General features: G+C 34.2%; 1 protein-coding gene across 17 annotated transcripts in view; it reads left to right on the top strand.

Annotated features, from left to right (window-relative positions):
- DMD (dystrophin) overlaps positions 1 to 18,024 on the top strand; it is a 1,043,395-nt gene that overhangs the window by 764,915 nt on the left and 260,456 nt on the right. For all 17 annotated transcript variants that reach the window (XM_052674157.1, XM_052674152.1, XM_052674148.1 and 14 more), the window contains 2 exons: positions 9,505 to 9,716; positions 15,090 to 15,244. In XM_052674157.1, coding sequence (XP_052530117.1) covers positions 9,505 to 9,716; positions 15,090 to 15,244 — 367 coding nt within the window. The remainder of the gene's footprint in view (positions 1 to 9,504; positions 9,717 to 15,089; positions 15,245 to 18,024) is intronic.

Raw genomic sequence — 18,024 nt, 5'->3', positions numbered from 1 at the left:
CATTTGTGTGTCATTGATTAAGCTTAGGGCATTTAGTGTCTCATAAATACTGGGATCCATGTAACAAAGAGAATATGAACAAAGAAGCAGAGAGGTCTTCTATTTCAGGTCATTGGACATTTCATGTGTTGGGAAGCTCTATATGGATTAACCAGCATCAGACTGATATCATCTTCTAGAATATTTATTATAGAATAGAGTAGGTGTAAATGTGAGATGGAAGACAGAAGGGAGTTTAAGGGATGGGGAAATGTTAATCTCAGGTAGAACCAAAAATCTTGAAGAGTTAACTCATGTTTGCAACTTCTTAATGCAATATTCATGCACTCGGGAAAATTATTTTGAAAGCAGTATTATATTTCTCTTTATAGTACATGTTCTGACGTGTAAATGTTATTTTATTTTGAGTCTTAATTTTGTCTGTAGTGAAATTTCTAGCCAGCTGTCACTGAAAGGATAACACGGAAGAAGCTGTATATTTCTCACTACATTAAGAAAATTCTAATACAAAAATAATATATATGTAATTTCCATTGCTATTATTAAACAAAAAATGTGTTAATTTAACTCAGTTCAGATCTCTGTGCAAAATGTCCCTAATTTAAACTTAAAATAGAACATAAGTGTATTTCAAAATATGTTTACTAATATATTTTGAAATCACTTCTTGGTAATTTGAAAGTCTGGTGTGCTTTCAAAGGCAAAAGTTAAAATCAAAGCTATAATGTCCTGTTTTGGGTTTTTTTTTTCGCATGTTTCCCAATTTACTTGCTTGTTGGTTCATCCCCTGAGCTAAGCTTGGTATTGCTGCCAGCGCTCTGTTTTCTGTAGCTGTACAGCAGGTGAGCAAGTGGAGCTCAGGAATGGTCTCCCAGATGACTTCTGCTGAGAGGTGCATACAGCTGAATGAGTTTGAAGGCATGGTCACAAGAGGTGCAGTGAAAGAGTCGTCTGTGCTCATAATTCCCAGTCTTGGAATACAGTCGTAGCTTAGCAGGTGCTCTCAGATAAAAGCAACACATGCAATGACTGGGAGCCACTGTGCTTCTTATTATTGCACAGTGTGACTGACAGTTTAGTCTTGCTGATGCAGCTTCATTAGTATTACAGAGGCACAGAATTGAACCTGGAGAGCAGTAAACAGAAGCTTAGCTTTTGAATGATATTATTCTGACAGCTTGAATAATTTTTAATGTCCAATAACAGAGGGAAACACGTGCAGTTCATCCATTATAAAATGAATAGAAGCCAACTTTAGTCTTCAAATTTTTATCTTACAGTTTTTGTGAAGAGTGGAGGTTATTTTACCTGTTAAAGGAAATATATGTAGGTATGTTTATATATATGTATATACCGAAATACGTGTATGTGTGTGTGTGTATAAACTGTATGGAAAGCTTTGCTTCAGTTAACTTTGAGCATGATATTCATGTGTTCTTAGAATTCCTAAGTCCATTTTTAATTTTCCTGGGTATTTTGATACTTAAGATCTCTCAGTCTTGCCCATACAGTTCAAGCTGGATCTGTTAAATCAAAAGCAGAGCAAATGGGGATGCAGATTAACTAATGCAGGTATATTTGAAAAGCACGTATTAGTCTAAACTCAGCAAAGGTGGTAGGCTGCTGACATTTAAAACAAACAAACAAACAAAAAAGAGAGGGAAAAAAATCTAAATATGAATGTACAGTGGCATCACAAAGCTATATAATACCAAGAATTCTTAAATTCATTGCCTATATGGTTCATTAGGTAAGTACTGAATTTCACTCATTTCTAGACTTAAACTACTATACAGACCATTATGTTTTTGCATGAATAAGCACTAAAGTATATGAAAGCTATAGTATATGAAAGCCAATGCACTTTAATAATGCTAATAGCATCTCTGTTTATGTTCAGAGAAAGTAAAATATTAATTAATTTAATGTCCCATTTCTAAATGCAGTCACAGACAAGTTCTATTTCTCCTGAATATTTTTTTAAATATTTTGTAGGTAGAGTGGTTATTACAAATGTTATAATGTATGAACAGATATTTGATTAATAATTATAAATTATTTTCTCTCCAGTATCTTTAATAATGAAATGCCAAGAAACAATGTCAACAGATACTTAAATAGATAAAAAGATGAATACTAAGATAAATAAAAAGATAAATATTAAAACACCTAATGACTTCTAATTAATAATTACATTCTTAAGTCAGATAGCAATGATTTATTCAATTCTTTGAAAACTTTTGTATAAATTTAAAACTGTTGTGACTAGATTACTTATATATTTACTCATATAGTTAATCATATTTGTCATAATCCTGTAGCTTCTGTTTGTGGCACCTTTCATCATTCTAAATATTATTTTTAAATCTCATGTGAATCTTTATAACTGCATGAGGAAGCTTTAAGAAAGTAGCTAAAACATCAGACGTGCTCAAGAGGGAGTTCAGTTGTACAGTTGCTATTTTCTGCATAAAGCAAAAGAAATCAAATAAAACGTACATTCTGAAAGATAATGAAATCACTCTAGCATGGGAACCATCTGGTTTTCAGTTAGCACAACATTACTAAGAAGTTACGTTTTTCTATCAACCAAATATTTGAACCTGTGCAGAAAAATAGTAATTATCTCCCAGTGTTTCATCCACATGCACACTACTGCTTGTGTTGCAGTGGATTCTGCATCCTACCTGAGCTGTGGGACGAAACTGGTCAGGAGACTCCAGTCCCCTGGGGCACTCCATTTCTTCATATATACCAACTCTATTTTGGACTTGATGGCAATGAAGAGCCCATAATCATTCCTTAATCTACCTATCAATCACCCTAGTAAATACTTAAATATATATGTGTGTATACATTTTTGTTGTTTTTTCTTTAAGTTTCTCACAAAGCTACATTTAGATTTGTTACTATTTCATACTAAATCTTGATGAATCTTACTTCTCTTGAGATAGATTGTTTATTTCTCACACAAAATTCTGCAGATTGTGTAACATTTTAAAAATGGAAAGCAAATGGTCCTCCACTTCATGAGCACCATGATCTGTTCCCTTTTTCATTTAGTGGGAAAAAAAAAAGTCATGAAAACCTGCATGTGAAAGGCGATAACTGTTGTATACATAAATAATTTCATCAGAACTTGACAATCCAGTGAATGTATTCTGAAGAATACATTTTCCAAATAATAAGCTCCTGCATGTCCTTCTCACTACTCATCCATAGAAGTTGATTACTTCTTGTTATAAAATACTCATTTCTTTAGACGACGCTACCAGCTTTGTCTGGTTTCTAACTCCTACTCCGTATAGCAAGGTATAAAGCATGCTTCACAGTGCTCAAAAATTATTCAGTTGGTACTCAGTGAAAACCACTTGACAGTTTTCAGTTCATTCTGTTTGATTTGACACTTCCAAAAGAACAGGGTGACCTTCATTAGTTTGATCATATGGAAACAGCCTTGTTACCAGAAGTGATTTTTAGATAAAAGAAAAGTAGGCTTACCCTAGTTAAATGAAGCAAAGTTGAACTGTCGACTTACCATAGCTGGAAATAATTGTACTCCAAAATTATCAAACAAGAAAATAAGATTATGAATATGTGTTAATATGCTTTTTTTTTTTTTTTTTTTTCTTAAAAAAAAAAAAAAAAAAAAAGTGCATAAATCTGTTTAACTGCATTTTGCTCATCTTTCTTAGCCTCAGGAAAACAAAAGTTAACATTTTTTCTCCCAGAACTTTCATGCCCTGGGAGGTCTTTCAGGTACATTCTCATTGTTCTTCATCATTCCAAAAAGAAGAATGAGTGCTTCTGCATGGTTTCCTTGTAAGACCTCTTTTTTTAATATGTGTTTAGAAACTAGAATATTGCACAGAAGCAGAAAGGATTACCTCAATTTTTTCGTTTTTCTGACATATTACTCATTCACTTGTTCATCATGCAATTTATTTTATATACATACATTTTGTTATGCCTGAGGTTTTTTTGGAAGCCATAGGGTTTTTTGTTGTTGTGTTTTTTTTGTTTTGTTTTGTTTTGTTTTTAATCTGGCATTACACATTACCTTACCTAATCTTTCTACAAATAGATTTGCGGTGCATAAAAGCAACATCTGGAATCTTGATGGAATAAATGAGAGACTTCACATTAAGCTAGAAAGTCTAAGTTCCCAATCCATCATTAATCTTTGGTTTATTGGCTAACTCCTCTCATCACATAACTGACCAACTGAGAGATACATAAAATGTTTTACACAGTGGTTTTTTTTTGGGTTTTTTTTTTTTTTCATGTTTAGCTAAGTGTTGCAATATTTTTTCTTAATGCCAGCATTTAAGAAGGAAAATTTTTATAAGTATCTGAAAAGAAGTTATAGGAAATACTGTCTTACGAGAAGAGTTAAGTACAGATGAAGTCTAAATTGCTATCTGAGTAGGCTGGCTCCAGCTGTTCTCTACCGTATACTCCTCCCTACCCAGTTCCACTCCATAGTGATAGCCTATTGGCAGCAAGTTGGTAGGTGTTACAACTGTTTCTGTGACTCCTCCAGTACTTCAGCATTTAAAAAAGAAATGTTTTGAAATTATCCTGGACTCTGCATCTACCATCAAAATACTCTTGTTAGGCCAGTCACTCTAAGGGTCACAGTTGTTCATAAGAACAGAGCCAACATTGTTTCGTGTAGGGATATTGTATGATAAACTTTATTAAAGTAGTATCTCCTTGAGGGCGACAACTCAGATCGCACATCTGATGTTCTGGAAGGCAGCAGAAGAGTGGGTAGAGTGCTTTCAAACAAGAAATAATTGACAAATGGAGATCTTTAAATGCTTCTCAATAAAAAGGAATGACAGTTTATTTACTTAAAATAAAAAGTTAAGAAAAACCTTAAATCATGTTTGAAAACTGGAAATCCCCATGGCTCAGTACTTGGGCAGTTTTGTTTAACATTTTTGTCAGTGATCTGGATCATCCAGTAATTTTGCAGGCAATACCAAGTTAGGCAGAATTGCTATTCTGCTTGAAAGTTCTGCAGGGGGATGTGGATAAAGTGGGTCATTGGGATGAATCCATTTACATGGCATTCAGCAAGCTAAATGCCCATTGCTACAGCTGGATCATAACAATCCCATGCAGTGATATAGTTTTGAGGCAGAGAGACTGGAGTGCTGCACAAACAAAAAGGATTTGGGAGCATTCATTGACAGCCAAGTATGCTCAGGTAGTGAAGAAGGCCAACGACATCCTGATGTGTATAAGAAATAGCATAGCCAGCAGGACTGGGGATAGAATTGTCTTCTGGTAAACAGCAGTAGTGAGACCACATCTCAAACCCTGTGTTCAGTTTTGGGCTGCTTATTACAAGGACATCAAATTGTTTAAGTGTGTTCAGAGAAGGGTAACAAAGGAAGTTCAAGGGACTAGAAAACAGGAGTTGCGACGAGTGGCTGAGGGAACTGGATTATTTTAATCTGGAAAAGAGGAGAGTGAGGGCAGACCTCATTGTGCTCTACATTCGCCTGAAAAGAGATTGCGGAGAGGAAGGTTTTGATCTCTTTTTTCAGGTGACAAGTGATAGGATGCAAGGAAATGGCCTCAAGTTATGCCATGGGAGGTTTAACTTGGAAATTTTGAAGAATTTCTTTACAGGGATTGTGTTTAAGCACTGGAACTGGCTGCCTGGGGTAATAATGGAGTCCCCATTCTCATTTAAGAGAAATGAGACTAAGTTACATATTTCAATGATAGTACTCGATAGTTGATGGTTGAACTTTGTCCTGAATGTCAGATTGATGATTGTGCTTTATCTTGAATGTCTTTTGCAACCTGGATCATTCTACAATTCTAAGAACACAAACATAATTTTTAAGATTGGAAAAATGCTGGTTTTTACATCTGCGAAAATTTCAAATAGACTAAACTGTAAGTGAAAAAAAAAGGGTAGATCTATTCAAACCATATGAAATAAGATGAAATTCAGTATCTGGAAATTCAAAGAAAAGTGTATTCTGGGGCTGCAACTCAAGTAGAAATAAATCCAACCTGGTGGATTATTTTAGATACAAAGAAGATGCTTAAAATATGTATTTGTCTTTGAAAGCCACTTTGGAAAGGACATAAACTCTGGGAAGATGTATAAGTGATTTTTTTGGATAGCATATCATTTAAAAATTACTTGTACAGATGACTTTGAAGTAGTACACTTCCAGGATAAGCAATATCAGTTTGGGTGTGGGCAGTTCTTAGCATTTACTGCCCAAGCACCTACAGATTGGGATTATTTTTTTTTCTTTTAAATGTTTTTGACACTTTCTAATGTTATAGTTTCAAGTTTAGCTCCTTATACCATGTCTTGCTCTCTTCTGGTGCTGCTTCGTCCATGCAGCGTCATGTAACATGTTGTGCTTGTGGTCATATAACTGTGTAGATAACACAGGGCTACAAGCAGTTCTGTAGCAACATTTTGTTGATGATGCATGACTGCATCCACCACTTCCACTTTTCTAATCTGCTATAGTTACACTGACAACCAAAATTATTACAGTTGGTAAAGAATGTAAACTTATTTCTTCCTCTCATTTTCATTCTGTTCAGCAGTTACATCCCATTCTGTAAGACTACTCAGTCCCCTCAGAATGAAGATCTCAGATACTCCTTTTTCTTTCAGTTCATGGATTCTTTCCTATTTCTACAAAGGAGAGTGGGAAAAACAATAAAATTCAGGAAATATAAAAAAATATAGAACTATTCAAAAATCATTTTCCAGAATTGGCTGGATTTCAAGCTGAGTGTGTCTTCATCATGATCACTGTTGCAAGGTATAAGTAAATTGAAACACTCATAGATGCATATGAAAAGATTTTCATTTTTCAGCTGAAGTGCGTCAGTAGTTTATTTTGGTAGCATGAATTATAACTGTCCATGATTCTATTATCCTATGATTGCATTCTGCAGGAGGTCAGATTGCATAACCATATTACTCCTGCCAACCTTTAAATTCATGAAGATACAATGAAAAAAAAACAATGTTTTTGAAAAGCACGCTCCTACAGATCAAAATGAGTGCACTTTAGAATTGTGTGTTTGCCAAGGAAAACAAAAGTTTTCTACTTGCAAATTCTTTTTAACTGTTCCCTTTATTGGAGTCCATTCTGGATTTAATTTACTTGTCTAACTGGTTTGGAAAGATTTCCTTTATTCATCTTTGCGTAGGCTCAATGTAATGTACTGTAATGTGAATGTTATTTATCCTGTGATTGACTTCTTCTCACGTTCCTTTTCTGTTGTTTCTTTTGCTGTTGTATTAAAAACAACATAGTGAACTCTCAGGGAACAGATTTATATTTGTCTTATCAATACTAGGAACTTTTAATAGAGAAAGTGCAATTTATTTTTGTTTGTTGTTTCTCTGCTGTATCTATTTTACTAAAAAAAAGTGTAACAAAATTTTGTAAAAAACACAAAATTGAATCTTAAGTCAGTAGCCTCCTTCCCCAAGATCTTTTTTTTTCCGCTATATCCTAAATCAGTGATAACCAGATTGTGGAATGGTTGCTTTAAATGCTCCCCCCCCCCCCTTTTTTTTTTCTTCTAATGGCTTACTGAGATCGTTGACAGTTCAACAAAATGTCTTTTGCCCACATTAGTGATGTAGTCACTGTTGAACAGCTAGTTATCAGTACTGTTAACTGATGAAAAAAATAACTGCCTTGAAATTACTTATTCATCTGTGGGACTTTAGTGTTGAACTGGGAGCAGCTAGAGTGAGCCATGCTGGGACACTTTTCTTGTAAGCAAGTGCAAAACTTGTGTGAATCAAGTGAAATGAGGACTTCAGCTGGAGCACTGTGTTGTTTAGGAAAAGTATGGTTTAGAAATAACCCGATGTGGAAAAGGTCCCCCAAGATTTAATTTGTATAACATATTATCTTGACAGTTTATTAGCAAGATGTTTGTCAGACTTATATAAGCATACTGTGAGTACTACTGCGTGTTCTACTGAGTGTACTAATGTTGGCAGCCATAAAAATAGCTATACCATTCATTTATTAAATATAAAAGACTAATGGGAGTATTGAATTTTGTAGTCATTTTAAATAATGGCATATATTTCTGCTTGTTGCACATATATTTTTTTTTCATTTTGATACTCAATTTGTTAGTTGTGAAATATATTTTGTAATAATAAATTCAAATAATGGCAACATAGATTGATAAAAGAAACTTAAATTACTTCCTTAAGCCTGAAAAAATGCTGTCTTTTTCAGATTGTCGCTTTGCAGATTGTTTGGTAAAGAAATGCTATACTGAATAATTAAGAATCCTCTTGAGACAGTTTTGAATACTGACTCTTACAATTACGGTATTGTGCTGTTTCCAAAATTAATTTAATAAATGAAGAGGAAGAAATGTGGATTCGAAGATGTGCTATTGTTCTGCATTTCCTTTGACCTGATCATGCTGCCACATGTGCTTACTCGCAGACTTTTTCCCCAGGCTTGATTAGGGGATACTGATCATTTCTCTTCCTGTTCCCTGAACATGAGCTGAGTCCCTGCAGAGATCTTTATCTCCTCTTCCAGAAGAAATGAACAGCACCAATAGGTGGAGGTCTGTTTTCCCTGCTGATGCATTTCTCATCCCTTTAGTCTTCAGCTTCCACCACTCTGGAATCAGCTGTGCAATGTGAGATGCATTGTTGGATCTACGATGCTGTGTTGGTTTAATAATTTCATTTGCTTTCAAGTATTCTAGGAATCTCTGTTCCCTTCCCTAAAAGATCTATGACTTTTTAGTGTAGTGAATTAGTCTTAAAGAAAAGTAGTTCATGCTGACTCAACTCAGGAAATTTATGTAGTTTCTAAAAAGAAACTATTTCTTCTTTTCTTCTTGTAGAACAAAGTGTTAAAGTGTTTGTGCTTTTTTTTTTCTTTTTTTTTTGTCATATTTTGTCTTGTTGGAAGACTACGTCTCATGCTTTACGTAGCAGATTTACTATGCTACTAGTGATAACTGTGTTCACCACAATCACATTTCCTTAAAATAGTGTTTTAGACAGCCCTTGCACTCTTCTAGCATTTGCCTTAGTGCATTAGGAAAATGTAACCATTAATTATATCTTGCGACAAATCTTTTAAACAAAATTACTGGAGTCCCTAAAGGACTTGCTCTTCAAAATTATTAAGCCTTGAGTTTGTTTGGTAAGAATTAAAGATGATTGCAGTTCTTACTTCTCAAACGTGATTGTGTTTCTTAATGCTGTTCGAGTCATGAGCCAGGCATTTTTGTCTTCATGTGTCAAAACACAGAATATTCATCATACAATCATTCAGTATGGCCTACAAGAGTTTATCTGCACTTCTTTTTAAACTGAACTTAGTTGCAGTTACAGCTGAAAAGTACAAGAGCTCATCAATATGGTAACTTCTAGAAATATTTACTCCATTTTGAAAGAAAAAAGAAAAGGCTTTTAAGTTACTCAATTTTTGTTTTTTCTTTATGTCTCACCAGTTGAGAAAATACAGAGCCAGTGGGATGATGTGCACGGATACCTCCAAAGCCGAATACAACAGCTTCATGAGATGCTAAAGGATTCAACACAGTGGCTGGAAGCTAAACAAGAAGCTGAACAGGTTCTTGAACAAGCAAAAGCAAAGCTTGAGTCGTGGAAAGAAATTTCCTATACTGTGGAAGCTCTGAAAAAGCAGAACACTGAGCTTAAGGTCAGTATTAAGAAGTAGGAATTTAAGATAAATAATCAAAATGTGGATAGATGATTGAAAATGCATCTGTTTGCTTTAGATTGTTAAAGCAAATGTCCTCTAAATATTAAACACTGCACCTCTAAGATAAGTCCTTTATCCCTTCCCATTTTCAACAAAAATTTAGTAAGAAATTAATTTTCAAGTGTATGTCACATGCTTCTTGAATGAAATTGGTCTAGTAAGTCATAGGAAATAGCTGATTGCAGGAAAAAAAATCTCTTCACCAGCAGAAGTATTTCTCATCTGTTTTGTACACTAGCCTTATCTGAGGCCCTGGAACTGCAGACTAGAGACACTGTAATATTGGTATTTCTGTCTGCATTGACAGGGAATTTGTTTAGGTTGCCTGGAAGTAGTTAAAATTAGGAAAGAAAAGGAAAAGCTACAACAAACTATTTTAAAATCAAGTGTTTTTTGATTTGCAACAAGATAATCTCACTCAATTCAACCTTGGCAGGTTATTAATTACAAATAATCTGAAATAGCTAATTTTATGTCCTTGGCAAATACATTGCACATTTTGTTAAAATGTGAACCTGAGTTAACTTAATTAGCTGAACTATACCTCAAGCAATTCAGATGAACCCTAACTATTGCATCAGTTTTAAAGTTTCATGTTAACTAAATAGTCATACTTTGGTGACATTTCTCATGAATAAATTTTGAGAACAGCTGTTTCAGATTAATAATATCTCATTTTCTGCTTGGGGAAAAACAAGATTGAAACCAATCAGTTGAATAGCCTTTTAACCTGGGTTCTGCCTTCATGTTAATGGAACATTACCTTTCAGTTATTCGGGAGAATACTTACACAAATGTTTTCTGATATGTTCTACTCTTCTGACCTGGTATTATTTTTATTATTTTAACTCCTAGCACTCAGGCATTTGGCTAAAGTTTGTGGGCTTCATCAATCTTACTCACCTCATTCTTTTAAGGCTGTTATACCACTGTGAAGTATAGTGGAGTGAGGTCCACATCACCTGGTTTTGCTGCTGTGTGTAACTCCATGGTTGGTATTCAGCTATCTCAATCATCAGTTAGTCATTACATTTCTGATAGTTAGAAGTAGATACAAAATCAGCTATTTTTTCTTGTTTCTTTGCCTGTAGGAAACATTAAAACTTTCATCATCCTTTTGCTTTTGGACTGGGAAATGGTTTTCTTCTTTAAGATTATACCATAAAGGTCATTGCTTGTGATGATTGGATTATGGTGAAGAATGACAATTCCTCACTAATGTATAGGAAATAATTAGAGATTATGTGTACTACTGTCATTGAGCACAGAGAACTTCAGCAGAGATGGAGTTCAAGCCTCTGCCCAGTTTTTTGTTTAAGAAAAAAAGAAAAGGAGAAAAAAAAAAAGAAAAAAAAAGCTTTGAAAAAGCCAATGTCCAACCTCAACAGAGACACAATTATTAAAAAAAAATACAGCTGTTTTCTGCAAACTGTCTCACGTCTTCCGTGTCTTGAGTGTTTTATGTCTTAAACATGAATTACACAATTAAATAATTGAAAATGTTATTTTAGAGATTAATTTGTTGTGTACTTTTTCTTAACAAGCATGTATGAGATTGAGAAGAGGCTCATTTAAGTGTGTATGCCTTATGAAAAATCATAGAAATTTTTTTTTTAAAGCTTAGTGAAGCAAAGAAAAAAAGATGCTGTTTTTTCTTCTTCATCTCTTGGTAGAGAAAATATACTTGTATACTCATTTATAGAATGCATCTCTGCATGAACAGGGTTTTTGAAAGGGTATTCTGTGAATATTCATTTTACTTCTTCTGTAAAAGAGAAGCAGCAGTTAGGATATCAGTACCTTATGCCATTTTCGTCCTTATGTGAATTCAATATTACACACTGTGTCCAGTTCCAGATATTAGACTATAATTATAATGTAGCTGTTAAAGGTGGTCAGGTTCATGACTAGTCTTTACTTAATTTGCTTTGCCCTCATGATGATATGAACATCCACAGGCTCTACTATTCCAGGCATATGTTCTTTGTTTGATTTTCTCCCACAAGTCTGAAAAGTATTCACCTCTGTCTTAGAGAATCTTCTTTTTCATTTTTAATCCTTTTTTTCTTTTCACAAGTCCTCATAAATGAATTATCTTTGTCTGCCAGTAATTCCTATTGTGTCAGTTCCCTCATGAAAGCTTCTAAAAAATGACAGCATCAGCTGTTGTGTTCGTGCTCAAGATAAGGGGTCATGAATTCTAAGCAAAACTGAAATCTTATTTGAATTTAACAGCTTTATATTTCTTCTGTCTGACAGTATCAAAACTGAAGGACCCAGTCCTCAGAATAAATGCTTTCCAGGCTTCCATGCCAAACATGCATTTTGATGTCTCCTGAATAAGTAGAGTAAATATGCTGTGTTTTGGCTTGCTGTTCCGATGAAAACAAAGCTGTCATTTTATTAATTGCTATTGAGTTTTCCTCTACTCTAGGTGAACTCTAAGTCAGTGTTCGTGTTAATGCTTTTCTATAGTGCATCCTTATACATGAGTAAATTCAGCAACACCTGTCCTTTGATTATTTATTTTTTACAATTCCAGCATGAAAGTAAAATCTGTAGCCAGCTTATATTTCCCAGTGATGGTTTTTAATAGAATTTGACACACTCATTACTGATGTTTAAAAGAAAAGGAACTACAGACAGTGTAGCTGCTAATTAAAACTATGATTCCTTTGAGATAGAAGTTAGTTCAGAGCTAATTTGCTAAGGACTAATGCTTTTTTTTTTTTTTTTTTCCCCATTTTCTTTTTTAGTTTGATATCCAAGAATGCCATGAATTCAATTATTAAAAAGAAAATCATTACAGTTATGTAAGACAGAATTTAATAAGAGTCTGATAGGACAGGCAGGTAAAACATTTACCTCAATGCATTGTTCTCAGGTGTGTGCACAAAGAGTAGAGTTGAAACAAGGTGTATGCTCATCAAAGTTGGTGAAAAATTACATACCAATTTCCAGTAAAGTAGAAAATCCAAAATGTTTGTGTTACAAAGCTCTATATATCCATAATTTCTTTCCCGAGTGATGATCTGGTGTTGTAACATCAGGAAGTTAATGGATTAGTGTTGAAGTTAATGGTGAGAATCAATGCTTTTGGAAATAGCCATGTAATGGATCTTTCTGTATTTTTTATTATAAAACTGGGTTTGGAATGTTTTGTAAGGCTGTAAACATTGCATGTAACTAGACAAAAATTATTTTCGAAGTAAAAATTACTGGCCATTAGTCTACAATACAGAAGAAAAAATGCAGAGGCAACTTTTCTTTGTAAAGCAGGGAACAGTCAAACTGATGAAATGCCTTGGGCTAGAAAGAAGTAGTAGTGTGCATATATGATGTGAGGTGGAGTGAAAGTGATAAAGATTAATAGATGTAACTACGGAATGGATACTTGCTATAAAAGACCTACAAACCTGAAATGATAACTGCTGTAAACATTATTTAATTTTGTTTTTATAGACTTTATTATGTGTAAATGAATATTAACAATTGCATATTTATATAATTCTGTCAGGGAAGGAGGTAAAAAACTATTTCTAAAGCACCTTCTGCCTTTATCCTTTCCAAAGGAGTGCTGGTCGTTTTTGATGTATTTATCAGTGTCCTGACTACAGCTCCATACTTTACATGAGAGAATAACTTACAAAAATTATTTAAGCAGCTTTATCTTAGCTGCATTTAACATGTTCAGGTGGTTCTCAAAGAGTCTGTAGGCTCTTCCTAATGTCAGATTGATAAAAACAAAATCTGTTGCTCAAAATACATAATCAGGTTGCTGTCTTGGTGTTTGAGGTTATCTGGTGCATAGTAAATGACATGGAGGGGAATAACACAAGAAAGAGAGGAAATAGATGTTTTCAGTTTCACATTCTGGAGGGGACCTAAAGATGATGAAGCACCTTTTAACAGGCAAAGGCTTTGAAGGAGAAAAAAATTACAAGAATAAAACTTTCAGAACTCCTGCTATACGCTTTTCAAAGGTGACATCATTATCAGTCCCAATCTTAAATGAAATCAACCTACAGACTTTCTGAGATGAAAGAATATGTATGCAAAATATTCAGAATGTTCTATTTTTTATTTAGTGTTTGGACTGTTTAATCAAAGACTGCATGTTTATGTTCAGTTTTGTGTGGAGAATTCATTATCAGAACCAAAACAGTATTTTATGAGTACACATTTGTACATGAAATAAGAATAACAGTTGTTCTTTGTAAAGATTTCCTAACTTTGATTATTAAGGCCCACTGATAAAGAGAGTCAAGTGTTTGTGGTTTTGGGGATAGATAGCCTCTAGTGTATACATGAAACTTAGTCCTTCTATTGGCAAATTCAGCCATCTCCTTTCATTTGCACTGTCCCATTGATTGCTTAGTTGTTGTTTTTGCCTAGTACAAAAGTACAAGTAGAACATTGATTCTCTTTTCTCTTTCATTTTGTTGTTGCACATTATGGATTGAATACCTGGCTTCAGTGCATTTATATGTAAATTTTCTCTGAGGTAAAAAGCTAACAGTAAAACTACACAAAATCTGGTTTCTGCCTCAAAGTGTATTCCAGATTTCCTGGCTTGCTGCTGCAGTGAGGTAGCTGGCCCAGGTGAAGGAACCTGGGCAGAAAGGAGAAGATGAACAGGGGAGGGAAGAGAGAAAGAAAAGAAGGAATGCTTAAAATCTAAAAAGCTTTTTTAATAATAAAAATCATAAATTAGCAGTCTGAAGATACTGTTGGGCTTTCCAGTAGAATTTTGCTTTACTGCAGATTTTGTGTTGTTCCAGTAGATGGCACTAATTACATAAACAATGCACTAAGATAATACATTAAAAAGAAAGAAATGTGAACGCATTGGCATTATTTATTAAACCTTTAGTATTATTTCACACTGCAAAGAAGAAAATTTGATGGAGCATATTATTTCATTATATTTTCCATCTCTGTGTTCTTCAGTATCACAAGTAGAAGAATTAATAATGCATTCATATATTAAGGTCCAAAAAAAGAACAATCAGCCTGCTAACATTTATCAATATGAGCTGCCATGTTTTATTTGACATACAGTATTTCTGATGCTTAATCCCTTCAGAGATTAGCAGTAGTCCTGCTGTCTTAGACCTAAATAATAATAATAATAATAAATAAAAGAAAAAGAATCTAACCTTAGCTGTTAGTCCTGAGGAAGTCCTTGTTTTATTTTTTATATTGGTGGTGCAACTTACCCACTTCCTATTGTAATGATCATAGTGTGTGTGTAATTCTTTTAAAATAATCTGAGGGTTTTTTGTTTTTTGTTTTTTGTTTTTTCCCCAGCAATTTTCAAAAGAAATCCGACAGTGGCAAATGAATATAGAAGTGGTGAACGACGTGGCACTTAAGCTGCTCCGCGATTATTCAGCAGATGACACCAGAAAAGTAGAACTGATGACAGATAACATTAATGCAACATGGGCTACAATCTGTAAGAGGTAGGAAATACATTCTGTCATTAGGTGTGTTGTTAAAATTCACTAACATTCATTGTCCTGCTTTTAGTTGGAGATTATAGGCGATAAAATTTTTGAGAATAATATGGATGCAGTTAAAAAGGTAAAGAATGATGACACTTCTTCTCTCATATTTTGTAGAAGTGTGTCTTTGGAATGCCAGTTAATTGTCTCACATAACATTTGCCTTCTTACAATTCTCCTCTTCTATGAGCTGTTGCCAGGTAACTTCAGTTGATGGGTTATATATTTTAACCATTTAAAATGAAGTGTACCATATTTCAGTGTACTATCTTTGCATCACAGTTACTACAGGGATATTGTTGGAGTCATAAACTGAGTCTGAAAATTACAGCATATCCTATTGAAGTGGGCTCCAAGTAGAAATGTTGTCCTGCAGCTTTGAAGCAAATCTGTAGTCAAGGAAGTTTTTATTAGATCCTTGATCACATTCTTGATTACATTTCATAGTCTTGCAATGTTTCGTGTAGATAGCAATCCCTTACAAAAAGCAATTTTTGTAGCTTGTCACCAAATCATGGATCATCCAATATTCCATCTATTAAGTCAGGGTGCTCCTGAGATAAAAATGACTTCCTTTGTAGCAGTAAAAGGGGGTTACGTAATTGTACACTGGATAAGATACACAAAAATTAAAGTTGTTTTGATCAGTTTAGTATCTTGGATTAAGTTTTATAGCTTATAACTGAAACAAAAACTGTGTTGGTTTTTAAGATGCTTTAATTAAAGTTTATTGGCAAAGCCAGAAGAGTTGTTTCGTTAAATATACAATAAGTTCAGATGATCTTGCATTATGGAAGTTACTTAAATCATTGATGACTAAAACAATTTATTCTGAAGCAAGCTTGCAACTGACTTAAAAACCTGTTTAAATGAGAAGCAGACAATGCTGATGTTTACTAGAAGAAAACCGCTTCCTTTAAAAAAAAAAAAAAAAAGAACCTAAACTGAGAAATTAGTGTAAGCATTTAATGAATATTTGCTTGTATTTATGTATGTTGTAATTGTACAATTTATATATTATACAGCTTGTATAGCTAAATGGCAGTAGCCATTTTAGCCTTGTTGGTAGTAGCTATATTTAAAAAGCAATATTAATAAAAATATTATCTGCAGCCTAAGAAACTGGCTGGATGGTTTCTTACATGAGAAGGGCTGGATATCTCATGCTCAAAACTATACCCTGTGAGTAGGTAAATGAGTTGGTCAGAATGGTTAGATGTCAGAACTGAAAGGAATTGTGTTTGCCTGTGTGTAGAACTACTGCTGCTGCTTGGTGAGATAGCTTTGTAGCTCTCAAGGCTAGCACTAGCTGTGGCTGCAATGGTTGCTCAGGTAGCGATTATAGCTAGGAAGGCATCTGTAAATCTGTTGATGGTTCAAGCACAGATGCAAGTCTGTCTTATGCTGCTTTAATGTGCTCATTGCCATTGTCACACACAATCAGCTGAGTACTATAGGCTAACAGAGATTACAAATCCTTCAAGAGACTCCTTGCAAGTTTTTACAAAACCCAGAGTTGTTCACAGCTTGTGTGTTTGATGAATTACTGGAGTAAACATTTCATGGCTTAAAAAAGAGCTGCTTAGATAACTGAGTTGGCATTTCTTATTAAGTACAAGAGAGTAGGATTAAGCTTGTAGATGTAACTGTAAAACTAGGATTTTGTAAGTTTTGGTTACTAGTAAGTGTTTTGTATATAATGTTCCCAAGATTTCCCAGGATTTGGGAACTTGACAAATGTAGGCTGCAAACATTAGTTGATAAGCTTTTCTGAGGGCTGTGTCATGTTTGTCTTTCATGAAAAGCTGTTAAAGATGGACTGAACTGAAGTTAGCAGAAGGCTTGAACTTAGGAGCTCTTCTGAACCAGTGGATTTATCACTTTTTTTCCAAGCGGCACCCAATCTTTTTGGTCATTGAGAAGCTCCTGAGTGAGTTCTTGAAAAAACATCCTCAGGATGTCTTGTTTAGCAACTCTGTGAAAGAGAAGATGGACTCTGTGGGTCTTCAGATGACTTAAGTGCCAATTTAATAGTTGTATTTTGTACTTTGTCCTATTTTGTTTTGTTTTTCTTACCTTTCACTTTAGTTCTCAACAGATTGTCGTGATGTTTTTGGTTGTTTTTTTTTGTTTGTTTGGTTTTTGTTTTTTTTTTTAATCTGTAAGGTAGTATTTGCTCTGAATAGAAGAAGGAGACTTGAACCGTTTATCACAGGCTACAAGAAAAGCTAGCTCTCCATTTAGCTGATTATCCAACAATTTCAGATATATCACTGAGTACTACTTTCACCTAGACCTCAAGTAGGTAATGTTCTGGTCATTCAGTGACCTGGTAGTGATGTAGAAATATATTCCAAGTAGTCTTGGCCTTGTCTCCGATGTTTCTGGAAATAAATTTATCAGTGCTTATTCATGTGCTGAGTTTTGTTTCATCCCCTTGTATCCTTAATTCAAATGACCTAATTATTTTGTGCATGTTTTCTTTTGAAAAGAAAAGAATCAATGTGAATGACACTGTTTTCATGTGGTTTACCTCTAATTAGCCATTAATATCAAAATTGAGTGCTGGTGTGAAAAATGTAGACCGTCCTTCCCATGTACCAGCTCAGTAAAACAACAGGCAGGCAAGCTGCAGCAGTATTGCTCTTTGCCTGTTGCCAATAGTTCAGCCAAAGCAAGTTTTTCAGTCATTAAGGCAACATCTGCCAGCTTGTGTTTTGTTTTGCTTAAATAGATTT

Source organism: Tympanuchus pallidicinctus, unplaced genomic scaffold, assembly GCF_026119805.1.
Source record: "Tympanuchus pallidicinctus isolate F22 unplaced genomic scaffold, pur_lepc_1.0 scaffold14, whole genome shotgun sequence".
In the NCBI taxonomy this organism is placed as follows: Eukaryota; Metazoa; Chordata; class Aves; order Galliformes; family Phasianidae; genus Tympanuchus; species Tympanuchus pallidicinctus.
The sequence above is the reverse complement of the archived record's forward strand: the minus strand, read 5'-3'. Positions and strand labels throughout refer to the sequence as shown.